General features: G+C 39.3%; 1 protein-coding gene across 2 annotated transcripts in view; it reads left to right on the forward strand.

The window, feature by feature from the left end:
* The first annotated feature begins 270 nt into the window (after positions 1-270).
* The window catches only part of ROS1 (ROS proto-oncogene 1, receptor tyrosine kinase), a 105,420-nt gene continuing 78,521 nt past the window's right edge, over positions 271-27,169 (forward strand). For both annotated transcript variants that reach the window (XM_088024259.1, XM_088024260.1), the window contains exons 1-10: positions 271-393; positions 6,328-6,372; positions 7,240-7,299; positions 9,155-9,181; positions 14,038-14,098; positions 20,632-20,780; positions 21,555-21,693; positions 24,623-24,824; positions 25,477-25,553; positions 27,002-27,124. In XM_088024259.1, coding sequence (XP_087880385.1) covers positions 271-393; positions 6,328-6,372; positions 7,240-7,299; positions 9,155-9,181; positions 14,038-14,098; positions 20,632-20,780; positions 21,555-21,693; positions 24,623-24,824; positions 25,477-25,553; positions 27,002-27,124 — 1,006 coding nt within the window. The remainder of the gene's footprint in view (positions 394-6,327; positions 6,373-7,239; positions 7,300-9,154; positions 9,182-14,037; positions 14,099-20,631; positions 20,781-21,554; positions 21,694-24,622; positions 24,825-25,476; positions 25,554-27,001; positions 27,125-27,169) is intronic.

The following is a 27,169-nucleotide window of genomic DNA, read 5'->3' on the forward strand; positions in this document are numbered from 1 at the left end:
TAACCTTTGCACAGGGGGTGACTTTCTTTGAGAGTAAAAGGAAACTAAATTATGAAATAGCTCTTACGTGACTATTACACGCTATCTAGGATTCAAAGCTCTCGAGTAAATGGTCTAAATATTATTTTAAAAGGCAAAGATATTCTCACATGTCAAAAAACCTCCCCCAAACTCCACCAGCCACTCTTTCAACGGAAACCTAAAGAATTGGTATAGTGGGATGGAGAAAATGAGAAGAACAGTCATCTAAAAATCGCCATTGGTGAAGTGATGAAGAACATTTGCTGGCTTATTCTGAAACTTGTCAATGTTGCGACTCTTGGCCACATATGGATTTCTGTGGTACAGTGTACGGTTTTACACAGCTGCCTGAAGTCATGTGTAACTAACCTGGTAAGTTTTGCTGCTCTAATATTTGTCTTTGCAGGAACTGGAACGTGTAGAATTCAGCTTGTTATAAACGAGTGAATGATTTTCTCATGAGAAGTGGTAGCAAGGCAAGAAAGATTTTTCCCCCCAAATAAGTTAGGAATGTTTTTAATTACAGAAGGTAGGGGAAGGCTGTTTTATTTCTTTAAGTTATCTGTTCATAGCTTGTGTGTGTGTGTGTGTGTGTGTGTGTGTGTGTTTGTGTGTGTGGGGGGGTGTAGGAATTGGGTTAAAGAGGCTTACATGCAATAAATTTTGCATGCTATAAAAATGCCAATTTAAACTCATTTATTTCAAAACCATTTATGTTTGTCTTGAAGCAAGAAATAGGTTTGGCCACATGGCAATGCCTACTGGTTGCAGACCGCAGCAGCATTTATATTGTGGATGGATGGTTGTATCAGGAGGTGGATGCCAAGGAAGCAGATGCAGATGCCATATAGAACAATGTTTTATTTGAAAAGCAAGAATTGTTTTTAAGTTCCTTTCCTTCTACCTGTGCATTTGTAGTTTTTTCAGTAATGGGTTTTTTGGGTATCCTTCCCCTATAAATTGTTTCATATCTTTCAGTTACTGTGACATTGTCGTGCTTCAAAAAGCCCCTGAATCAACTGTAAAAACCAAATACATTCTAGTCAGGGAAAGAAGCACTCTTCTTATCTAGATACAAAGGAAATAGCCTGATAGCTTACACGTTAGGATACTTATAGTCCTACTTTTTAGAATAATAAAAGTACCCAATACAGTACTCATTGTTATGCTAAAGTATTGGAGGCAGATGTCCGCGTGGTGGTTAAAAAAGATAATTATCTGTGTTGCATGCCTCTGGCTTAATTTAAACTATAGATTAAAACACTACTTAAGGGGCGCCTGGGTGGCTCAGTTGGTTAAGCGACTACCTTCGGCTCAGATCATGATCCTGGAGTCTCGGGATCGAGTCCCATGCCGGGCTCCCTGCTCAGCAGGGAGTCTGCTTCTCCCTCTGACCCTCTTCCCTCTCGTGCTCTCTATCTCTCATTCTCTCTCTCTCAAATAAATAAATAAAATCTTAAAAAAAAAACCACTACTTAAGCTTTCTATGGGTAGTAGCACTTTTTAAAAAAGTTTGGCCTTTTATATAAATCACTGTTGAAGACCTCATTGCCATTAATGTGGAATTGTATGCCTTAGGATTTTACAGTCGTCATCCAAACTTAAACATGGAAAATTAAGACTATTAGATGTATTCGTTATTGAATATTTTAAAAATTTCCCCTGATTATAATAAGAACATATATTCACTGTAAAATATTTAAAAGGTAGAGAAGTAGCGAAGGATAAAGAAAAAAGCATTTTCTCTTCAAATATGTATATAATTTTACATACAGTTTTATACCCGTCTTTTTCATGTAACATGACGTTGTAAGTTTATCCTATACCCTGACGTTTTTATGGAAACAGGATCTTCAGTCTATTTAGAATATTTCCATCCTATAAATGTATCACCATAATTTGTTAATTTCCCCTTACTGTCAAAACTGTTACAGTTTTTTTCCATTACTGTAGTCTCCATTTTATTTATTTTTTTATTTTGTTTCGGTTTTTAGTTACGTTTAGTTTCGTCTTATCTTTATGTGGGCTCCTGGGTTTCAGGCAGTAGGAGTAGACAGCATGTTCCTTCCGCTTACCACCCACAGACACAGGCTCAGCCCATGTGGTGGCCACTGGGAGAGACAGGGTCTGCCAGTTTGCCTAGTGCCTGTCATCAATGTTCTCCATCTGGGCCTCCCACACAGGGCCTGGAGGGAAAAAGCTAGGTGAATGAACAGTGAATATAGCCATGGATCAGGGGAAAGGATATGTAAAATGCTTGAGTTTATGATACTGTTTGCATTTTTTGTGTGTGCCATTCTTTGTAGCCTGGACACTTGCTGCAAAGGTCATCTTTGATTTCCCTGGGTGGTTCTTGATCCTGAGGCATATTTGCTTTTTTAAAAAGAAACACAGAGTCTTATACAAAGGAATGTTTAGAATTGCTGTCCAAATGTGCACAGATCATAGTTCTGTGCTGAGCATGAGTAGTTTACGTCCATTGACAGATCTGTAGGTATTAGTTGAATGTAGTAATTGACTTAATATTTTTGAGTTACATGTGCCTGTGCTGCAGACAACAAAAAATAATCAGTGTTCTTCAGAACACTAGTATTATGGCATCCTTCATGAAAGAGAAACAAAAGAGACCGAGGAACTAGCATTGAGAAATTCTCTGTTAGAAGTATCAATTCAAGGGCGCCTGGGTGGCTCGGTCATTAAGCGTCTGCCTTCGGCTCAGGTCATGGTCCCAGGGTCCTGGGATCGAGTCCACTCAGCGGGAAGCCTGCTTCTCCCTCTCCCACTCCCCTGCTTGTGTTCCTGCTCTCTCTATCTCTGTCAAATAAATAAATAAAATCTTTAAAAAAAAAAGAAGTATCAATTCAATGCAAGACTATTAGAAACAAGAGTTCAGAGGTTATCCTGTTAAAAAAGGTACAAACAGGGATACCTTTCTTGTGTATCCATATATAACTTTATAGCAAGATGATAGAACAAAACCAGAATCCAAAAAATGCCATAAAATATCCAGGAATGAGCACAGTTTGTATTGGTATAGGAGTGGGCAGATCAGTAAAATGGAATACAGTATGGGAGTTAAGCCATGCACACAAGGGAGTGTGGAGTATGATAAAGATGGCAGTTCAAACCAAAGTGGGGCTGTTCCTTTAGAATACAAAATATCACCTTCCTTCTGTAGGTGAATGGATAAGTAAACTGTGGCACATCCAGACAACGAAATATTATTCAGAGCTGAAAAGAAATGCGCTTTCAAGCCATGAAAAGACATGGAGTGAACTTTAAAGGCATACACTAAGTGAAAGAAACCAATCTGAAAAGACTACATACTGGATGATTCCAACCATATGACATTTTAGGAAAGGCAAAACTATGGAGACGATGAAAAGATCAGTGGTTGCCAGGAGTGGGTTTGTATGTGGTGGGGAGATGAATAGGGAGATCACAGAGGATTGTTAGAAACGGCAAAAATACTTTATATGATATTGTGATGGATACATGTTACTATACCTTTGTCCAAACCCACAGAATATACAACTCCGAGAGTGAGCCTTAAGGTAATCTATGGACTTTGGGGGATTATTATTGTGTAGATTTATCCTTGGTAAAAAACTACTATTCTGCTGAGTGATGTGGATAATGAGAGAGGCATGTGTGGGGGCCGGAGGTATTTGGGAAGTCTCTGTACCTTAATCTCAATTACACTGTAAATCTAAAACTGCTCTAAGAAAATGAAGTCTTTTTTTTTTAAAGATTTTATTTATTTATTTGAGAGAGAGAGAGAGAGAGAGAGAGAGAGAGTGAAGGGGGAGGGGCAGAGGGAGAGAGAGAGAGAAGCAGACTCCCTGCTGAGTGTAGAGCCCAGTGCGGAGCTCAGTCTCAGGACCCTGAGATCATGACCTGAACCAAAACTAAGAATCGAGTGCTTAACCGACTGAGCCACCCAGGTGCCCCAAAAATAAAGTCTTTAAAAAAAGTTTAGGCGGGGCGCCTGGGTGGCTCAGTTGTTAAGCGTCTGCGTTCGGCTCAGGTCATGATCCCAGAGTCCTGGGATCGAGTCCCACATCAGGCTCCCTGCTCAGCTGGAGACCTGCTTCTCCCTCTCCCACTCCCCCTGCTTGTGTTCCTGCTCTTGCTGTGTCTCTCTGTCAAATAAATAAATAAAATCTTTAAAAAAAAATAAATAAAATAAAAAAAGTTTAGGCAAATTTTTTAAAACCTAACTCCTTACAATACTACCAGATTCACATAGATTCCAGGAGTTATTAAAAAATACTGTGATTTAAATACAAACAAAATAACAGAAACAAAACAAGGCTTCACCCTATAGATATATTACAATAAATTAAGGGTGAATATTTCTACAGTCTTGGAGTGGCAATGCCTTAAGAAGCCTGCTTCAAAAATACAGAATCCCTACAAGAAATTATTCATAATTTAACTACTTAGAAGCTTAAAACTATTTGGCAATAAACAGAATACAAGAAAAACAAAGCCAAAAAATGGAAAAAGTATTACATTTGATGAACAGAATTTTACCAATCCTTATATATAAAAAAGTATTTAAAATAAGTTTAGGGACTCCTCAGTGGCTCAGTCAGTTAATCCTCCAGAACTTTATGCACTTTATGCAACATTGGTTCTTTGGTTCCTGTGTCTGATTACTTAAGTGAACCCCCACAATGCCAGGCCATTGGATGAGGCTTTCAAGAAACAGGACTTCTGTAGCATTCCTATGTAATAGGACATCTTGAGTTCATGGGTTTATTCCTTCTGTATGTATTTATTAAAGACGTCTTATCCCTCCAGACTGTTTTAGGTACTAAGGATAGAGTGAAGGGCAAAAGGAATGGTGCTTACCTGGAAGGGGAGAGAACTCAGTGAACTTAGTGATAAACAGATCTTCTCTTCCCTCTGAAAAGTGCAGGCTATTCAGAAGCCCTCGAGATGCTTCAACCACCTGGAGTGGGGTGTGCCTGGGTGGCTCAGTGGGTTAAGAGTCTGGCTCTTGGTTTCGGCTCAGGTTGTGTCATGATCTCATGGGTCATGGGATCCAGCCCCACACCTTGTGCCAGGCTTCCAGCTGGGCTGGGAGTATGCTTCAAGATTCTTCCCTTCTGCCCCTTCCCCTGCTTGCACGCTCATGCGTGCTCTCTCTCAAATAAATAAATAAATCTAAAGAATGCAAAACAAAACACCTCCTTTGGATTTTCTATCATCTCCTGGAACACACCTTGCTTATAGCACTGGGTCAGCCAAGGTCAGATGGCATGCTCTTTGCTGGATTAATTGTCTCTTCAATACAATGGTTCAAATCCAGCAACTCTTCAGGGGAAGTTCTGAGCAGTACCAATTAGAGGTACTAGGAGTATTCACTTAGTTATCCTCTGCTCGTAATTCTAAGTCAGTCAGTGAGGCAGGCTGATGATTGGATCATATCCATATAACATAATTCAGGCACATGTCTGATCATCATAGGCCCAATATTGTCATCCTTTGTAAGCCTTTCAGTTTATCAAGGACTCTAGTCACATAAAAACCAGGGAGAGGGTGAACAATTTATAGCTTTCCCCCCTTAGTTCCTATTTCTTTTATTTTCTCCTAGCGCAAAAAAGTTCTTAAAGTTTGTGAAAATATGAGAAAAAACCAGAGTAATCTGATGTTTTACTATATGTAAAATTCTGAATTTGTAGGGGCGCCTGGGTGGCTCAGTTGGTTAGGTGACTGCCTTCGGCTCAGGTCATGATCCCCAGGTCCTGGGATGGAGCCCCACATCGGGCACCTTGCTCGGCGGGAAGCCTGCTTCTCCCTCTCCCACTCCCCCTGCTTGTGTTCCCTCTCTCGCTGTCTCTCCCTCTCTCTGTCAATTAAATAAATAAATAAAATCTTTAAAAAAAAATTCTGAATTTGTATTTTTTTCACTATTCTTAGTAAGACTGCTTAAAAAAAACCAAACCTGACCATAATTCATCTTTAACCCCCAAGCCCTTTGACTTGGTGAATTGACTAAAGTCACAGGCTTATTTCATACCATGTGAGAATTTATATGTCCATTGCCCTTAACCACCCTTACGGTCCCCCCTCCTTGATCATTTCTGCAGAATTCTTAGGCATTCCATCTTATAATTTGCATTGGCATTTTACCAGATTTCATAACTGATTTAATGACTTTAAAACATTGTACTTTATAATTAAAAAACACAGAGGAGGCGACAGTATCCCAGGAAGCTTTTTTTTTAAAAAAGTGTGGTAGTCGTACTGAATGTAATATTGATTAGCTGGTGTTTATGATCTCCTTCTTCACTTCAGGGCCGGCAGCTTGACATTGGCACACCATATAATCTGAGCGAAACTGTGAGTAATCACTTCCACTGTCAGGAAGTTTATAATGTTTGCGTTGATAAAAATGGGACAATGGTCAGGTTTTACTACAATAAGAATAATTCCTAAGTAAAGTCTCATTTATTTTTCCTTGATGGAGGAAGTTCAATTGAAAATAGCAAGAAGTCTGAATTATGGAATATTAAAAAATGAACTCAGGCACAGTGTGTTGAAAAAGAAAGAACACAGGACTAATCCAACTCCATGATTTTGATTCTACTTGGCTGTGTGGCTTGGGGCAAATTACTTAATATTCCTGAGACTTAGTTTTATTACATGTTATCTGAGAGGGTTGGATGAGATGGTTTCCAGTGTTTTTTCTAACAATGACATTTATGGTTTTATTATTTTTCTGCACCTGTATCCATTTATTCATCGTGTTTGGTGACTCAAAATATAAACATGAACACACTTCCAGAACTGTGGATCTATTTAGGTTTTGATATGCTGCCTTCCAGCTGAGTCCCCAGTTTTGAGTTTTGCTTGTTGTGTAAGGACATGGCCAGGACCCACGATATGCTTGATGCCATGGTGTCCAGGACTTTACCTGCTGCCTGCCACCCAGGGGACAGTGTGCTCCCTGAAGGTTGGGTGATCTCCGGGTTCTAGGCCTGCCCACGCCACCTCCCCTCAGCAACCCCGCTGTCCTGCGGTGAGTCACACCAAGCCCTGCTCTGCCTGGAGATAGGAGAGTTCTGCTTAGGATTCCAAAGGTCCTGATCCTTCTGAGGCCACAGATTCCTGGGTAGATACATTTTGTTAGTATGTTGCACTAGTCAGGTGGCAAGAAGAAAATCACCCTTCTCTAGTCACCATTGTCTCTTAATATATCTCTTGCAGTGCATCCAGGGATGTCATTTTTGGAACTCTGTAGATGAGGAAAACTGTGCTTTAAAGTGTGTAAGTATTAATTATGTTTCTGTTTTGATACTAATATTTCCTTCAAAAGAAACGTTATCTAAGAGGATTCCCATTTGAATTTCCATTGGTTTTCAATGGCCTGAGTGATACATAATAGTGGGGAAAAATTGAAATAAAGGCTATTAATGCAACTGGAGACCCAGGGAGGTTAATGCAAACTGTGGAACCCAGGGATGCCCAATTGCTCCAAACTATAATGGCCTTTTAGTAGAATGTCAGGCACTTGTCAAATTTCCTAGTCCTGTGCTTCTCAAATGTTAAAGTACAGTTATCTAAGGATCTTGTTAAAATGCAGATTCTGATTCTGAAGACCTGGGGTGGGACAAGCTCCCAGATGATGTGATGCTTGTAGTCTCCAGATGACACTTTGGCTAGCAAGGCCCTAGATCACGTTCGAAGTTTCTCTGCAGGGAACATGGCAGCAATCCAATCCAGAGATTACAAACTCCTACGTTTACTCCACTCTGTGGAGAAAATACATCCCCAACTACTTTATTTTTCATTTTTTTTCAGACTATTTTTCATTTTTAATTAACCCCAGCTTTGCCACTTAGTGTGTAACTGGTTAAGGTACTTAACCTCTTGGTACTTTACTTTCCTCCTCAATAAATTCGGATAATAATAGAATCTCTCTCTTAAGGATAATGCCTGATACACCGTAATTATTCTGGTCTAGTGAATAAGAGTTTCGTCATTTAGAAGCAGGTTCCTTTGTTCAGGTTGTTCAAGTCTGAGGTTGAATCATGGTATTTTGGGGTAATCCTAATATTGTTTTCTATTAATGAGTGAAACTACATCATTGAGATTTAAATAAGACGTTAACTTCTCCTTCCCAATGGTGCTCATAGCTTTTCTGGAATGGTCTGTGCTCGGGTCTCTATGACAGGCTGAGGCTTACTCTCACGTTCATGACTGCGTGCCCCATAGAATGGGAGTTACCGAAAGTGGTGCCGGCACTATCTGGATTTGGGAACTATCACACATTCTAAAAATTCTTTTACATCTCTTTGGTGCCACTTTTTACGAAGTCCAGTGGAAATCATCCTTCATCTAGTCCGGGTTTGCTGGCGTTTGCTCCCTGCCTGTAAGCCCCTCAGAACAGGTCTCTCTCCTTCTTGCTCACACTGTCTGTTTCACCCAAGACCGTGAGAGGCACAGAGCAGGTGCTCCGACAGCACTTGCCAAGTGAATGAGTGGGAGGTACCAAACGGTGACAGTCCAGGCCGTACAGTGGGCATCAGAGCCACTAGTCTGGGCAGGGAAACCTTCGCTGGCCAGAGTTATTGGTCGTTTTCAGGTCAGGTTCTATCTCCACTGGGCATCTGCCAACACCTCTTCATTCTCTAACCTGGTCCACCACAGATTACCTCTTAGTTGACTGGGAGTTTCCAGTAGACATCAAACTGTACCATTTCTCCAGTGATGCAAACATAACTTTTTTTTTTTTTTTGAGAGAGAAAGAGCACATGAGCGAGGAGGGACAGAGGGAGGAGAGAGGGAATATTTAAGCAGGCTCCAGCTCAGTGCAGAGCCCAGCACGGGCTCCATCTCACAACCCTGAGATCACGACCTGAGCCGAAATCAAGAGCCTGTCGCTTAACCAATGGAGCTACCCAGGTGCCCTGCAAACATAATTTTTATAGCTGTTCATACAGTGGCCTGCCTGGACAGAAAGGCCCAGCTCTGGGCTCCTTGATGTTGATTGTTTTTATTGGTTATTTGTCAATGGCGGGGCAAGAAATTAATTTGAAAGAAATATAAAGCCAAGTGTCATTAAAATTATTTACAACCTTAAGGATTTTAAGTAATTTCACTTTTCTTTGCTCTTATGCAGAACGACACCTATGGCACTGTTTATGAGGTGAGTTGGCCATCACAAAAAAGATGTCATCAATCCCCGTGTCTTTATCTCTTATGTTTAAAAAGCTATTAAAATAAGAATGAAGAAGCCTGACTAATCTCAGTGCACAAAAATCTTCCTCATGGGAGTGCTATTAATCTGGGTATAAAAATGACTGTAAGATTCCATTTTTGACACAAATACTTGCTGTTTTAAATGCACATGTGCATATATATGTGTATGTGTATACACACTTATTCATATAGATACATATATACTACTCTAATCTGCTTGGACAGGTTCTAATTCTGGGAGCCCAGTGGGGAGAGGGTGGGGGGGGAGAGGAGGGGATCCATCTAGGAATACACTTACCTCTGCTGATTTCATCTTCTTCCCCATAAATCACAGTAATCTATCATTAAATATGTATATTAAAAAAGAACACTGTAGTTGCAATTTTCTTCCTTATTCAACAAACTCCTTTGATAACACTTTTAAAGCATAGCTTTTAAGATATTTTATTTTTTATTTTTTTTTCCCTGCTACGATAGTAAGTGTCTTCATGCTGACTTTGGCTGCTCAGGTCTCTTTTTTCAGCTCCTCCTCCCTATGCTGGCCCCTCCCCTGCACTGGAGTTTCTCCTCTTTTTCAGAAAGACCTTAGGGATTTTGATTTTTTTCCTACTTGATCTTCTTTAACTGTTCTGGATTCTATGGCCCTCAGAATTAGTTTTAGGTTGACCATAGAGGTTTATGGTTTATTTCTCAGTTTAAAACCTAGGTTGTATTCTATTTAAATGTCCTTGAAACCAAAGAACAGAACTATTTTATTCTGCCTGGGAAAGGATTATAACTTACCATGCATCAGTAAAACAGAAAAATTTCTTTTTACTAGAGAATAAAACTAAACAACAAAAAAAGTTACATTGGAACATTTTCTCAATAGTCTGTGCTTACTCTGCACCTGAGTAATTTTCCCCTGGGAGGAGATGGCGGGGCGGGGGGTGGGGGGAGGGTGTCAGGGCTGGCTAAGAAGAGGTGAAACGGGGCAGGGGGTGGATTCACTCCATATGTAAAAAAAACAATTATAGGTCTTTCCTGATTGAGATTTAAAAAAAACCCAAAAACTGCCTTAGAATCTTTTTATGTGATTAAAGTAACATTACCACTCTTCCCCCCGCCAAAACCATCGCTGGGAAGATTGTGTTAAGAAAATCAGGGATGGTTCAAGCCTCTCAAGCATGGAAACAGCCCGAGATTGGATTTCTAATGAGGTAGCTCCCTGGCGGTCAGTGAGCTGACCCGCTGTCTGCATCTGTATGACGTCCAGCTTTTCTCTCGGTGTTATAACTTACATAATTATTCTGTCTATTCTTTGTATACTTGGCTATTTTACACTTTAAATAAAGTAGAACTGAGCAGCCATACATGCTATATAGAGATCGAGATAGATATATGGATACATAGATGTTTGAACCATCTCCATACACCTGCAGGAAATCAAACTCTTCAACCGTTAATGCTTCAACCTATGAAGCTGGGAATTTCTGCACATGTTCCTTGGAGGAAATAGTGTTGGAAGAGCTAGCTTAGCAAACTATAACTTGGAAAATGATGTTAGCCAGTGAGATGGCTTATCCCTGATAATTAAAAACACAAATTAGATCATATTGTTCCTAAAAACCTTTCTATGCCTTTGTGTTGCCATTTGAGAAAGCTCACGGAACTACCACTTGCTGGCTCCCCTGCCTCACCTTGCACCCCCTCTCCCTTGTTCTCTGTGCCTGCCACATTGGCCTTTCCCTCTTTGGAGTATAGGGGGAACATTCCTGCCTGCTAGCTTCTGTCCTTAAGACCTCTGTGAGCCCAGATTCTTGCAATCACTCAGGTCCTGCTCCAGGCTCCTCTCTGCATGGTTCTTCCTGAGCACCCTGATGAGATGAAGCCTCCTTCCTGCCTAGTCATGCCTTATGCCTTTAACTTGTTTTATTTTCTTCATAGCACTTCTCATTATCTGAATGTATTTTACTTAAAATTTTTTTTACTCGGTTTTTGTCTGTCCTCTTCTTAGAGAATGTAAATTCCATGACAGTGGGGAACTTACCAGTCTTTCTCACTGCCAGATGCTTAAAGCCTACACCAGTGCTTGGCACACACACAAAATATGTACTCAATAAGCATTTTTTGAATGAATGAATGAATGGTTTTTAAGGAAAGGAAGACACAATTCTTACGGAGAGGCTGTACTAGGGGCATCCCAGGAGGGGAGTGGGTATGTCCTCCTTGTGTTACAGGAGTAAGGAAAGGCATTGCCAGCACGTGTGCCTGTCTGATAAACACAGGGGTGGAGCCAGAGGGATGATGAGAAAGGTGGTTTTACTACTGTGGGAGAAATGGGAGTGTGGACTAGAGAGAGACAGCAGACGGATGTGGCTAGCCCCTGGGAAGCATGAACTTGGCTTCTGCAGTGGGAATGGTAGCTCAGTGGCCTGGGATACACTGGTATAAATGTCTCATCCGGGTGCTCTGGGCTCAGATTCTGTGATTTCCTTAAATCTGACCACCTTTAGATTCTCTCCAGGCAATTTGAGCACTGGATAATGTCATTCTAAGCCCAATGTTAGATGAGAGAGAGAGGGAGAGAATCTAATTTATAGTGTTGCCTCCACTTGATATAACATTTAAACTCCTTAGAATACAAACTTCCAGTTTTAATATTAACAAGTTCTGGTGATCTAATGTACAGCATGGTGATTATAGCTAATAATTCTGCATTCAATACCTGAATGTTGCTAAGAAAGTACATCTTAAATGTCCTCACCACAAAAAAGAAATGGCAATTATGTGATAGGATGGAGTTGTTAGCTGATGCTATAGTGGTAATCATTTTGCAATATATAAATGTATCAAATCAACATGTTGTATATCTTAAACTTAGACAATTTATATGTCAATTATATCTCAATAAAGTTGAAAAAAATACAAGCTTCACAAAGTAACAAAATATTTAAATTCCTAGATCGATCAGAATTTTATTATATATTTTCCTCCGAAAAGATGCAGGAAAAATAAACCCACAATTTACTGGATAATCAGGACTAGCAATATTTCCAAATAAACACTATTCTATTTCCTTTCTCTTTCCTTGGTTTTACTTCTTGGAAAAAAATTCCATGTTACATGATAATTTTGTTGCCACTTGGTATATTTATTCTCTGCAGTTAATAAACATGTTGAATGTATTTTACTGAAATCTGCAAAAAGAATGTGAAAAGTATCCTAAGCCCTTAAATTAAATAATCCTGAGCCCAGACTGAGGTATTTAAATTAATCTTTAACTAAGCAAACCCGAGTTTATCAGTCTGCACTTCCCTTGAGTGAATAGGTCAAACATTGTGCAGCTGGTATTTGCAAATAACCTGGGATATTTAGGGCAAATGTATTGTGTCATGGTTTCCACTATCACCATGAGAAACAATAGCACGTTGTCCTAGGTATTATAATTGCAAATTGAATGAAAGCAGGAAGATGGATCATGATTGTGTTAGAGTCTTACAATTTGTGCCTTTCCTTCCTTCCTTCCTTCCTTTTCCTTCCTTCCTTTTTCTTTCTCTTTCTTCTTTCTTTCTTTGTTTTTTTTTTAAAGATTTTATTTATTTATTTGAGAGAGAGAGAGATAGAAACAGCATGAGAGGGGAAAGGGTCAGAGGGAGAAGCAGGCTCCCCGCTGAGCCGGGAGCCCGATGCGGGACTCGATCTCGGGACTCCGGGATCATGACCTGAGCCGAAGGCAGTCGCCCAACCAACCGAGCCACCCAGGCGCCCTCTTTCTCTCTTTGTAATGAATGCTAATGCATCTGTTAAGAGTTGCAGGAGATTTATGTCTAGGTCATGAAAATGTTTACTGTTTTAAGTTAATGAAGTAAAATGCTAATCATTGCTAGGTTTTTGTAGACCTTAAAATGTAACGTTAGTATTAGGATATTCATTAAAATGTTCAAGTTACTATAAAATTTAGTCAGTTTTTAATTTCTGAAGAAAACATAGATATCTAAAATAAATAGGCATCATCTTAGGCTAGAGTTTTAGGTTATTAACTCACTAAACCTTTGACCAAGATGGCAAACATATAATTGCATTGTTGAGCTCAATGCTTCCTCATACTGTGGGGTGTCACTCGTTAGAGGATTATGAAATCAACTTAGTGAATAAGGAGTCACAACAAACAAAATGAAAGAATAGACTAGAACAGAACGGCTATGATTGCATTACAGGTGTGAGATTTCTTAATGGGATGAATTTGTTCTAAAATTAGATTGTAGTGATGATTGCACAATTCCATGAATATATTAAAAACCACTGAATCGTGTACTTTAAATCTTTTTTTTTTAAGATTATTTATTTATTTATTTGAGAGAGAGAGAGAGAGAGAGAGAGAGTAGGAACAAAAGCAGGGGGAGTGGGAGAGGGAGAAGCAGTCCTCCTTCCGAGCAGGGAGCCCAATGTGGGTTTCGATCCCAGGACCCTGGAATCATGACCTGAACCGAAGGCAGAAGCTTGATGACTGAGCCACCTTTAAATGGGTGAATTTTATGGTATACGAAATAGACTTCAATAAAACTGTTAAAAAAGGAAAAAAGTACTGTTTCAAGATGTTGTTTTGTTAAATGTGTTTTGGAATTTGGGACATGGTCAAAAAAGTTTGAAAGGTGCTGTTCTAATCCCACTAACAAAAGGAAACTTAAAGTATTGCAGTTGAAATAATTGATATACAGGTATACTTATATACCAGGCATTTGAATGTCACAGTGTAGTTGAAATGTATCAGGAAAAGCAGGAGCAAGGCGGCCCTGACTGGGATATTACCTGTCTCCACAGCGAGAATCATGTGAGGTTGGCTGCAGGAGTGCTGAAGGTGCATTCGAGGAGGAAGTGCTAGGTAAGCAGACATATTATTAAATGCAACAATACTCGACACCACTCTAGGGACCCGTGCTCATGTAAGGAGAATGAGTCATCTCTTAAAATAATTATACTTCTATATCTCAACATTATAAAAATATATAAATATAGTAATAATATAATATAATATAATATAATATAATATAATATAATAATTTCAGATGTGGAAGCCATTGTGATAGAAACTCAGCAAGACTCTTCTTTCAGAGCGAAACAGGGGGAACATAGCACCTGACTGAGGTTTAGAATTTGAGATTTTTTGCCCTCAGTTCAGTAAGTGAAATTACTTCTGTCTTAATGAAAGAGACGACTATGGCTCTTAAGCAGACTTGATGTCAGGAAATGCCACTATTTTAACGAACTGAAAGCATAGGAATATTTTATTTAATGTGCATTTAATTATTCAGCTACTAGCTAGTCAATAGAGTACCTATGATATGCATGGCTCCCTACAAGGCTTCTTGCTTTTAGATTTTGAGTAAGTAGGGTACTAAGCTGTATGTCTCCAGCTCCCTCTGTCTGATTTCAGAGCAGGTTGGGTGTTGTCTAAATGGCTTTGTCCTAGTGTGTTAATTCTCTAGTGGTTTCTGAAGGACCAACTCTTTGATAAGTCACAGCCTCGATGTTAGAAGCTTTCTTTTCCAGAATTTCCAGGGTCTTCCTCCCACTAAGAGATAGAGAGTTCCTTCCAGACTGGGAAATAATCGATTCTTCCATAGTTGTAGTCTTTGTTTTGATGGCTTGCACCTTGCTCTCAGTGGCTGATGGAAAATGGGGGGATCTTGCCTTGCTGACCTGATTTGCTTCTGTCTTTTAGACAGAACCCCTTGACATTTCTGTAGAGAGACATATTACATTCTTTTCCTACTGTGTAGTGGGAGTTAGCTATGGATAAAATTTATATTCTATGGTTTCCAAACTGTGCACTGAGGTACCCCAGTGCATTATATCTACCTCATAGGAAGGCATGGGGCATTTTGAACAATCAAGGGAAACACAGGATAGTTGACATCTTCTGGACATCATTGGAAGTACTAGTTGGAGGTAGTTCATGGTATAAATAATGAAATGCACTACATTCCTTTCTATAGTATATCTTTGCAATGCTGAGTTTTTTGGTGATTGCTGTGATAAAAAGAAAGTACCATAAAAAACTCAGTGTGGAACGGGAGATGGGGATGGTGGTGCCCAATCTGATTATAATATTGAGAAATTGTGCGATCCCCAGTAGGCATACAGATCCCATTAGTGTGCAATTATTTTTATTTAAGGATTAAATATATATGTTGTCTTTCAGTTTATGTGTGTTATTTCTTTCAAACATCTACTAAGTTGAAAGGACACGCATACTTAAGTTACAATACTTAATTAACGGACGGAGCTGTTAGGTAATTCTTTTGGTCCAAGGAGTTATGAAAAAATTACTGAGAAACTAAAGATGCCAGAACCGAGAAAGTTTAGGAAACTTTGATTTACATTCTTTTCTTATATTCCAAAGTTACACTACCATCTTAATTATACATTCTGTTAGAATACAAGTGTAATCAATGCTTTATTTAAAATTTCTCATCGACTATGGATGTCTATAGACCATTAACAAATGAGATATACCAAGGCCAAATAAAGGCATATAAATAATATGCTTATAGACCATATCTTTAGTTTGTTAGAATGAATCCTTTTGCCTATACACCTAAGATTGTGTTTGTCTCTAACACATCTGGTACCTGGTCCATTTATCTGTGAGTCTGCTACATTATTCTATTTTAGATACCATCCATGTCTCTTTTCCACAGTGGAAATGGTAATAGTTAAGAATATATTAAAGGAAAAAAGCTATTATTTATTAGGCATTTATGAGTCAGGCACTGGTAAAAGTAATTTATAGGTATTAGCTCTTTTTGAGCTCAAAGGGATAAATACTATTATTATCCCCATTTTACAGATGAGAAAAAATGAGGCACAAAGCATATATATATTTGCTTGGGGCCACATAGAAAGGGATGAACTTGAAGATGAACTAGAAAGGGAGTGACTTGATTTTAACCGTTTGATCTGATTCCAGAGCCTTTTCTTGCCCATTCAGCAGTGTGTTGAAAGTAGTATACAGATCAGTTCAGTTTCTCTTTCTCATTTAGTTAATTCTTATCCTGATATTTTAGAACAAACCTATTTGACCTCTGATTTTCCATACACATTGCCATGGCTTTGAAACACATATCTCCAGTTAGCTGTGAAGTTTACATTTACTTGCACTTACTCATATAACTCTGGTTCCTTTTGCCAAGTTCTCAACTTATGTTCTTTCTGATTCTTTTGGATCTTCTTCCTTACTCTGCTGACAGCTCCACACTGGACCCCTCTTTAAAGGGTCAACCTTAAAAATAAAATAGCCAGTTATCTTACTAGCAAAATGAGTTTATTTGGGAATAGCAAAGGAATTGTAATTCGGGACAAGCAAACTAAGGCAAACCATAGGCAAGTCTGGAGAACAAAGGGAAGGTCAACTTTTATAGAAGAAAGAAGGAAATTGGGGAGGGCTGTTTTGAACAAAAGTTCACTGGAGAAGAAAAAGAGCTCGAGGTTGTGGTGGTTTCTCATCTGCTGCGAGTGATGGTTAGTGCATTGTTGCTGGAGCACGGAGGGATCTTCCTTCTTTTTCTTAAAAAAAAAAAACACAAAACGATGAAATTCCCATGTGAAAAATGTCCTCCTTGGCAAAATAATTCTTAACTTCCTTCTTTGTTCTACAGGCTGCAACCAGTGGTGAGTGGGTGAGAGAGCTCCCCCTTCAGGGCTTCCTGACTCCATTTTAAACCAGGTGTCCCTAATTTTTTGACAAAGGTTTCCCACAGACTATTGCAATCTTTGCTATTAGGTTTTTTTTCTTTTTATCTTTTTATTTATCTTACACCATAAAACAGGGGAAAAAATGGAACCGTGCTTTGCTTGTATAGTTATAACAACTAAAAATGAACCATAATTAGAAGAATCAGCAGAGAAGTGTTGTGCTAAGGCTCTCTGGGCTAGAACCTCAGAGGACAATGGCTTTCTTTTTTCTGGGTCAGAGTATTCTGATAGTATGGACTTTAATTAGTTCAGATTCAGTATCTATAGCAATCAGAATGGTGTCAACTTTTAACCAGAAAGAGAGAGGTCATGGAAGTTTGTATTTAGCCATTTTAAGCTTCTTACAAGAATTTATTATGTTTTCTCGACCAGAGTAGTCATTGTTGTTTTAGAAAAGAAAGCTTATCCTCTAAGGTCAGGAACAAGGCAAGGATGCCTGCTTTTGTCACTTCTCTTTAGCTTAGTACAGACAGGAAAAATAAATAAGCCATCCAAATTGGAAAGGAGGAAGGAAGATTATCCTTGTTCACAGATAATATGATCTTACATGTAAAAAAATGCTAAAGATAGCACAAAAAACTGTTAGAACCGATAAATTCAGCAAAGTAGCAGTATACAAAGTAAACACATGAAAATCAGTTGCATTTCTGTTTGCTAATAATGAATAATCTGTAAAGGAAATTAAGAAAGCAATTCTATTTACAATAGCATCAATAAGCATAAAATACTCAGGAGCTAACTTAGCCAATCAGGTAAAAAACTTGTAAAATAAAAACTATAAAACATTTCTGAAACAAATTAAAAAAAGACTTAAATAGAATCCCATATTCATGGATTGAAAGACAATACAGTTAAGATGTCAATGCTAACCCAAAACAACCTACAGATAAATGTAATCCCTATCAAAATTCCAGTATCTTTTGCAGAGATAGATCTATTTGAAAATTCATATAGAATCTCAAGAGACCCCAAATCTTAAAAATAAGAACAAGGCTGGATGACCCACACTTCCTGATTTTAAACTTATTACAGTAATAAGGACAGACATATAGACAAATGGACTAGAATAAAGACTCCAGAAATAAATCCTGTATAGATGGTCAAATGATTTCTGACAAGGGTGCCAAGACTATTCAATGGGGAAAAGACAATGGGTGCTAGAAAAACTGGATATCCACATGCAAAAGAATAAAATTGGACCCTTACATAATATCATATGAAAAATTAACTCAAAATGGATTCATGACCTAAATGTAAGACCTAAAACTATAAAACTCCTGGAAGAAAAAAATAGAGTAAAAGCTTTGCAACTTCGGATTTGTCAATGACTTCTTGGATATGATACCAAAGGCACAGGCAATGAAAGAAAAAATAGACAAATTGGACTTCATGAAAATTAAAAAAAAAATATGTACATCATCAGACACTATCAAGAGAGCAAAAAGGCAACAATAGAATGGAAGAAAATATTTGCAAATCATATAACTGATAGGGGATTAATATCTAGAATATATAGAAACTCCTAAAATTGAACAGCCAAACAAACCAAACAATCCAATTCAAAAATGGGCGAAGGACCTGAATAGATACTTCTCCAAAGAATATATACGAAAGGTAAATAAGCACATGAAATGATATTCAACATCACTAACTGATTAGGGAAATGCAAATCCTAACTACAACTAAATACCACCTCACACTCATTAGAATTGCTACCTTTAAAAAACCCAGAAAAATAAAAGTTTTGATGAGGATGTGAAGCAGATGGAATGCTTGTGCACCATTGGTGGGAAGGTAAAATGATATAGCCTCTGTGGTAAACAGCATGATGTTTCCTCAGATATTAAAGACAGAATTACCATAGAATCTAGCAATTCCACTTGTGTGTATATACTCAAAATAAAGCGGGTTCTTGAAGTGATATTTATACACTGATGTTATACGCTTCTTGTTGAATTCACAATAGCTAACACATGAAAGCAATCCAAGTGTCCATTGACAAATGAATGGATAAGCAAAATTTGATATATACATACAATGGAATGTTATTCAGCCTTAAAAAGAAAGAAAATTGACACATGCTACAACATGGATGAAACTTGAGGACATTATGTTAAGTGAAATCAGCTTGTCACAAAAAAACAAATATTGTTTGATGCCACTTACATGATGTATTAGAGTAGTCAAAGTCATAGAGGCCAAAAGTAGAATGGTGTTTGCCAGGGGCTGGGGGGAGGCAGAATGGGGAGTTAATGATTACTGGGTAGAGTTTCAGTTTTGCAAGATGAGAAGAGTTCTGAAGATGAATGGTGGTTATGGTTGCACAACAATAAAAATGTACTCCGTACCATTGAACACACTTAAAAATGGTTAAGATAGTAACTTTTATGTCATGTGTATTTTACCACAGTTAAAAATTGGGGGGAAAAAGCAAGCTGAAGCATGATATCACTCACAATTTTGGAAGATAGAAAAAGTAAAGTAAAATAACTTCATTCCAGTGGAACATACCATTCCAAATTCTAGCCTTTTGTATGGGGCCTGGACGTAGCAACAATAAATGTGTGTTGCCAGTTGTAACGTTGATGTAGGAAAAACGTTAAGGTTTGAAGCCAATGGCCAAGAAAGAATTCTTGAGACACCTTTGGTGCAAAAAGGTGGTTTTATTAAGCACAGGCACAGGAACAATGGGCAGAAAGAGCTGAGAGGTGGCGATTTATATGCTTTCAAGTGAGGAGGGGGCTAGGGATGGCGTAAGTCACTCCAGAATTTTAGAAGCAAGGTTTCCAGGACCTTGAGGGGGTTAACTATTGTTGGAAAAAGGTCGTTTATTACTGTCCACTAAAACCTTAGTTATGAGACCCTCCAGATGTATATCAGTGGGTCATATGCTTGGGGGATGATTGCCAACATGTATTTTGGGGAGTAGAGATAAAGAAAGTTTCTAAAGGAACTTTTTTTCTTTGTTAAAGAAGACCTACAGGATCCTGGGGGTCAGGCTAAGATTGCCTTTTGCCCTTGGCAAAGTGTCAGCATTGAGGCAGTTGGGTCCCTAGAGGAATGTCACTCTGCCTCTTTAGAGGACTTGCCAATGGGCTGTAAGTATTAAGGAAATTTAATAATTTTTCTTCTGCTTTTGTTTCCCATATCAACGTTACTAATGTTTAGAAGTCACAAAATACTTTACAATATGGAACAACTGAATATAGAATCCTTTGGAGTAGAATTACTTGTACATATAAACATAATTTATTGAGAAGATGAGCAATAGCAACAGGTTTGTAGTGTAAAATTTTAAAAATGTCTTGGGATACATGTTCTGGAACAATAGATGGTTCTATTATGCACCATACACGCCCCTGGCACCCACCTGTAAGGAAGTGTTATCATAAGAGAAAACTGTACAATACTCCATGTTGCTTGCCTATAAAAAAAAATGATAATAGTGAATTCTGCGGGGAAAACAAGATGTCAGACTGTCTAGCTGATTTATAAAAATAAGCCAATTGAATATGTACATCATTTATTATTCAGGTAAGTTATTGTGGCAAGATGTAGTTGTGACAAGAGACTCCTCAGAGCCCGAGATGAAACAGACACCCTTTCTCCTGACTTGACAGACAGAAGTGCATGGTGAATGAAGTCCTGTTTTCTCCCCAGAAAATGCTGATTTCCCCACTGCACCCTTTGCTTCTTCTATTGGAAGCCATGGTGTGACCTTACGATGGAAATCTGCCAACATCTCTGGAGTAAAATACATCATTCAGTGGAAATATGCACAACTTCCTGGAAGCTGGACTTATACTGAGGTATGAAAAGCTGCCTGTGTACGTACACACAAGTTTTTTTTTTTTCCAAATTATTATAGGTGTAAAGACATTCTAGAGAAGATTCAAGTGTAAGATGAATGGTTGGGTTAGATGAACTTTAATCTGTGCTACTCCGTAACATGTTGATGCTAAATCCTTTATTTTTTAGGAAAACATATTAGAAATACATCTTGTTCCTTCAGTGCAGTGTCACCTAACCAACTACTCATATCCTTGGTCATTTTCTGCCCACCCCACCTACAAGGATTCTAACTAGGATGGAGGGCAAGAAAGTCATCTAGGACTGTCTCTTTTAAGAAAGCATGAGAAAGTTCAGAGGAAAATAGCCCAAGACACTAAGTATATATTTTTTTAATTTTTTATTGTTGTGTTAATCACCATACATTACATCATTAGTTTTTGATGTAGTGTTCCATGATTCATTGTTTGCGTATAACACCCAGTGCTCCATGCAGAACGTGCCCACTTGTATATTAACATAGAGAAATTATTAAAGCCTTGAGGTAAATGCCAAATAACTGAATCCATAATTTTGCCAATTTGAAGAAGGAGAGACTTTGGGTGTGAATTATGCAGACTGACATCTGGACGGCTCAGCTCCGAGCTCCGGGCCCATTTCTTCTGGGCTGGCAGGCCCCGGGTTACCCCATATCCAAGAAGTTCTGAAGCTCTTACAAACTAATCTGTGCTCTTGAGCTGCACTGTGTGGTGGTGATTCTGTAAACACTAATTATTAATCTCTCCCTGACGTAGGCCATGTCCAAGCTCTCATATGTGGTACAGCCCCTGCATCCCTTCACTGAGTATATTTTTCGAGTGGTCTGGATCTTCACAGCCCAGCTCCAGCTGTATTCTCTGCCAAGTCCCAGTTACAGGACTCAGCCTTATGGAGGTACACTGTGTCCCTGTGGCTCATGAAATAAGGAGATTATTCCAAAGCTTTAGTTTAGTTTGTTTCTATTTTAAATAATGAAATAAATTATTCCTTCGTCAATTGATCCATTCAGTAACTGATCTAACCATATGCCCCATAGCATTCTAGGTGCTCAGCATGTCTCTATGATCAGTACCAAACTCCCTGGTCTTGTGCAGCTCACCTTTTGGTGGAGGAGACATACTCCAAGCAGTAAGCATAATAAATAAGGAAAGCACGTTGGAAGTGGGAAAGTGCTGTGTACAATGTTAAGAGGGACTTTTTGAACAGGGTCTGTCTGTTAGGGGCTTGCAAATGGGGCGCAAATAGAGCGCAGGGGTGAAGGACAGTCAGGTTGCACAATAAGCCTCAATAAGCAGTTAGCAGTTAAGGACAGTTTTTAAGCAGAGAAGTAATTGTTTCACATGCTTCTGAAAACGATAGTTTTGGCAGCTACGCATAGGATGGATTGAAGGAATGAGGGAATCAGATTGGAAAGCACAGAGGGAGAGCGGTCAACCTGGAGGTTATGATAATACTTGGACATTTTATCAGACATGATTTAAAAAAAAATTGTACCTATTTTGGAGCATTTTCTGATTTCTTCTTTTGAAGTTGTGACTTCCATGCTGGGAAAAGGGATCTAACCTAGGGCATTTTAGGGGAGTGCATGTGCGGGGCAGACACTGAAGGGAGAGTTATGTGGTGCCCTTACCCTCAGGGTTAGCTGACTGGACCTGCGGGGTTGTACGCCAGACCAAGTGTTAGATGTCCCAACCCCTTAGTTCTGGAGACTCGGCAGTGTGCACAGAGCCTCACATTGAACTAGGCTGTGGACCTAAGCACAGTTGGACAGCTGATGAAGCTGGTGATGGCATTTTACCCTTTCCCTGATTGGTGCTGGCTTACTGCTTATCAGATTTTAGGCTGTGTGTGGCCACCTCTGCTGATTACTCCCTGACCATCCTCCAAAGCTTGGGTCAGACATTGGCTAAGGCAATATTTGAAATGTTCCAGATCAGAGTGGAATATGTGGATCCTTCTTTGTTCAAAGCAATGCCTCATGTATTCCAATAGTGCTGGGACATTTTCTGATGCTGGAGAGATAATATGATCCAGGGCCCATGGTGGCCCATGGCTAGTCAAATCAAAATAATGAAGAAGGCAAATTTTGCTTTCCAGTTCTGGGCTTTTCTCCTGGATTTGCAAGCCCTCATGCCCTCCATGTATTCCAGACCTACACCGGATATCCTTTCCATGGGCAGCACCTCATTCCTCAATTCTTCTCACTTTTCTAGCCACATTCAAACTTACAGTTACCTGTTTTGTGTTCCATGCCTCATGGCCCTCTTCTTTCGTGATGGGGAAATGTATGATTTAGATGGTATTATTACCTTTTAATCAAGGCCCTTATGAAGATAATTTCTTAACCAAGTAGAATGGTTAATAGGCAAGGAATATCGTGCCCACTCTGGCCTTTCAGGGAGGATTTTTGTGGGAGAGATTTGGACAATAATCACAGCTTACCATGTAGGTGGCATCCAACCTGCTCGAAGTGGAGCAGATCATGTCTGTGTCTGAGCACTGACCCTAATGAATTAGGTTTTTTGGCATCCTGCTTCTAATTAGTGAAAGATGATTTGTACCCCTCCGTTCACCAAGGTGACTGAGTGCAGGGAGCAGAAGAGTAGACACAGTGATGTTTGTGTTTGCCAAAGACTGGTCTGAGAGTTGAGGAGGAATCATATTGGAGAAAGGCTGAGAGATCAATAAACAGCCTTTTAAAAATTCATCCAGTGCGAAGGCTGCACTGTCTTAATTTCTACCAACTCTCCCGAGTCAGGAGTGATGCAGAACATTTGCCAAAAGTGTTCAGAGGCAGGGAAGTCTACACGAGAACAAAGTGACATCAAAGTGTGTCTTTCTACCGGAAGAGGAAATGAAAGGGCGGGTTTAGGGGGTGGGAGGTATGAAAAGTAGGTGGAGGCGGAATGGCAGACAGGCTGTTAGATCATTTGTTTTTCTTTCTGTTCTTTGCTACTTAGGTAGCTTCTCAAGTCTATGAGTGAATGCTTTTTTTTTTTGTAAAGATTTTATTTATTTATTTATCAGAGAGAGAGAGAGAGAGAGAGAGCACAACAGGGGGAAGCAGCAGGCAGAGGGAGAAGCAGGCTCCCCGCTGAGCAGGGAGCCCGATGTGGGACTCATCCCAGGACTGGGATCATGACCTGAGCTGAAGGCAGACACTTGACCCTCTGAGCCACCCAGGTGTCCCTATGCATGAATGCTTAATTAATGAATGCATGTTCCTTTAGTCCTTCTCAAGGGAGAGGGTAGTGCTAAAGCACAGTGAACTTGGACTCTAAGGGATCTTGGGCACCGTGGGAAGGAACATACATCGGGTGTCAGCAAGAGGGAAGCACACTGTTCTAAGTCCAGCTTATCTGAGCCTGCATCTTCAACTGGAACTGGTCAGGCTATAGCAAGCACTCCAGTGAGTGAAAAGGCCCAGGATTTACTTTTTTTCAACTCCTGTTAATCATTGACTCCCATTTTGTTATAGATTCTCTTCTCCTTCCTAGCCGGGTTCCACCCCACAGTTTCAACTCACTCAGATCTCTGGAGACTTTTGATAACTTTTTTCTAGAACATTTATCCTATTTGCATACCTGCACCTTCATAAATTAGATGCAAGGAAGATAACACTTGGTAGAGTCCTTTAGGAAAGTAGCCAGCTGGTCTCATTTAGGGATCAAGATATCTTACCACCTTCTCTCTATCACTTATTTTGAATATTAATGAAAATATTTAATTTACACTTCAAAAAACAAGACTTTTTTCGCCCATGCTATTTACATTTGTTGCTTGTACATCTTCCTGCTCACCATGTCACCATTACATCTTCTAGTTCCTGAGACTGCTCCTTCCATTAGAAATATTGAGAGCTCGAGTCCCGACACCGTGGAAGTCAGTTGGGCTCCACCCCAATTCCCAGGAGGACCTATTTTGGGTTATAACTTAAGACTGATCAGCAAAAATCAACAATTAGATTCAGGGACACAGAGAACCAGTTTCCAGTTTTACTCCACTCTGCCAAATACCACCTACAGGTAAGAATTAAGTGGTGCAAGGAAGATGTAGCCAGCATGGCCGTAGGCATAATCGTTATTTAAGACATAGGGCCCCAAAATCACTTAAATGTATTTGGAAAACTCCCACTGACTTTGTGCTGTTGGGTTGACGTTATCATAGTTTTCCTCAAGTTTGTGTCTGTTAGACTACAGTGTCCTAAGCAAAAACATTCTGAAGTATTTCTGTTATATTCAGAGGATCCTTATAAATAGACACCAATAAAAACATCATAAACACCATAAATACCATTTCTTCATTTAACCCAACATGAAAAAAGTAAGGAAGTGAAATTCTGTTAGTGGTATTTTTTTATTAACCATTAGGGGGATTATTTTATTATTGTTAACTTTTCCAGCATTTACAAAGGCCTCTTTAAATGAGGGTAGGGATGGGGGTCATGCAGATAGCAGAGTTCAGTTTTTGACCTCTGTGACCCTGAACTGTTCTATGTGGAATGCAAACAAGGATGTGATTGATGGTCATCTCAGTGCTGAGCAGTGCGACTGAGTAACTAGATACGTGCATTGCCACATTGTTCTTTAAATAGAAATATTATTGCTCCTTCTCTTTTTATCTCATGTTCACACCATGCCATGTGAAACACATCTCTCTAAATTGTTTTTGGAATAGGTTTTCCATTGCAGCAGTAAATGAAGTTGGTGAGGGGCCCGAAGCAGAATCTAGTATTACCACTTTATCCTCAGCAGGTACAGCCTGGGAATGCCCCTTCTGTTACTCGGGAACTGAGGGGTTGGCGAGGGTGGGTTCAGATCTCAGAGTCCTGGCTCCTCTGGTTGATCCCAAGAACTCCACCTCTTCTGCCCAAATCAACATTGTCTTTTGGTACTTGGTAAGCTCCGATTTTAAATGAATCCCATCCAGTATTTGACAAATAGAAGTTATTGGTTTTAAACTAGAATTTAGGAATTTTAAAATTAGAATGAAAAATTTAGGGATTAAAAAAAATGGCCTCATACGAAGCCTTAGTTTCAGATGAAATCACTAGTGATTGTGACTCACATTAAATGCGTAGGGATACATGTAATCTTTTTGCCCTCACCCCCGTTTTGTATTATGTATCATCATTTAATACATATCAGATATCTTTTTATTCCATTCTCCTTCAGGTTTTTAAATATATCTGGACTTAATAATTTACATTTTACCACTTCGAATATTCAATCTACCAAGTTAGCTTTTGTTATTATTTTGAAGTATTATTTTTTTTTCATTTTGGCATTTGAATGATTGCCTGAGAGATTAAATACTTACTGTATGATACTGTGTGGGAAAAATAATAAATGAAAATGCTTTCTAAGAAGCACTGGAAATATTCTGGGGACACGAGTAGGAGTCTTGAACAACACAGAAAGATTCAGAATTCTAGGAGTCTGTTTTCTATTTTCGCCAGAATCCCATTTGCTGAATGGACTGCCCCTTTCTCTAATCTGCACATGTCTATGTGTATTGAGTGTTGTCTATCACCAGCCTTTGGTTTTTTTGGCTGTTACTGGACTCTAGGAAAGGAGAGGCATTTTGTTATGCAAGAAGCATCCGAAGGATGAGTTAAATATAGAGTAGGTTTAAGGTTGTTGTTACTGCAATTATTGCATAACTTTCATTAATTGCCCTTCATCGACGCACCCTGCACCAGTCTCCAACTGAGTGGGACGTCAAGCCGAGTCCTGCAGTCCTCAGATTTCATTGCTCTAAGGACTTTTCTCTGGCCTCAAAGGGAGAGAGAATAAAAGACAAAACAGAGACAACCAGTGTCTGTCTGGTGTTACGCAACAACCCAGTCTGGCCTGGGCTGGGCCACCTCCACCGAGCAGCCACATTCTCACGGTTGTGGGTAATGAGCTGAGCTCCTGCGGGTGCAAGGCTGTTGAGAATGGTGATCTCTTATGTGGTGTTATTTTGGGGGCCTTTCGGGGCACATACATATAAAGCCTACTTGACTGACACTGTACTTCCCACCCCCAATTGTGGAATAATGTGATATATGCTGCAGTTGAAAAGCCCCCGGTGCCTTCAGAGAAAAATCTGACCAGCCTTGTTCGATTGTTAGTTGCCTTGCTTTGAAGGATGGTAATGGTTTTTTTGTGTGTCGATGTGCATGTGGTTGGTCTTCTTATAAATCATGTTATTGTTTTAGTTCAAGAAGAGGAACAGTGGCTCTTTTTATCCAGAAAAGCTTCTCTAAGAAAGAGATCTTTAAAACATTTAGTAGATGAAGCGCATTGCCTTCAGTCAGATGCTATACACCATAATATTACAGGTCAGTATGATCGGAAGAAATGTTTCCTTAGTGTGGAAAAAAAAA

Source organism: Eumetopias jubatus, unplaced genomic scaffold, assembly GCF_037043125.1.
Source record: "Eumetopias jubatus isolate StellerSeaLion01/CBP00866 unplaced genomic scaffold, mEumJub1_p1.0 scaffold_6, whole genome shotgun sequence".
NCBI lineage: Eukaryota > Metazoa > Chordata > Mammalia > Carnivora > Otariidae > Eumetopias > Eumetopias jubatus.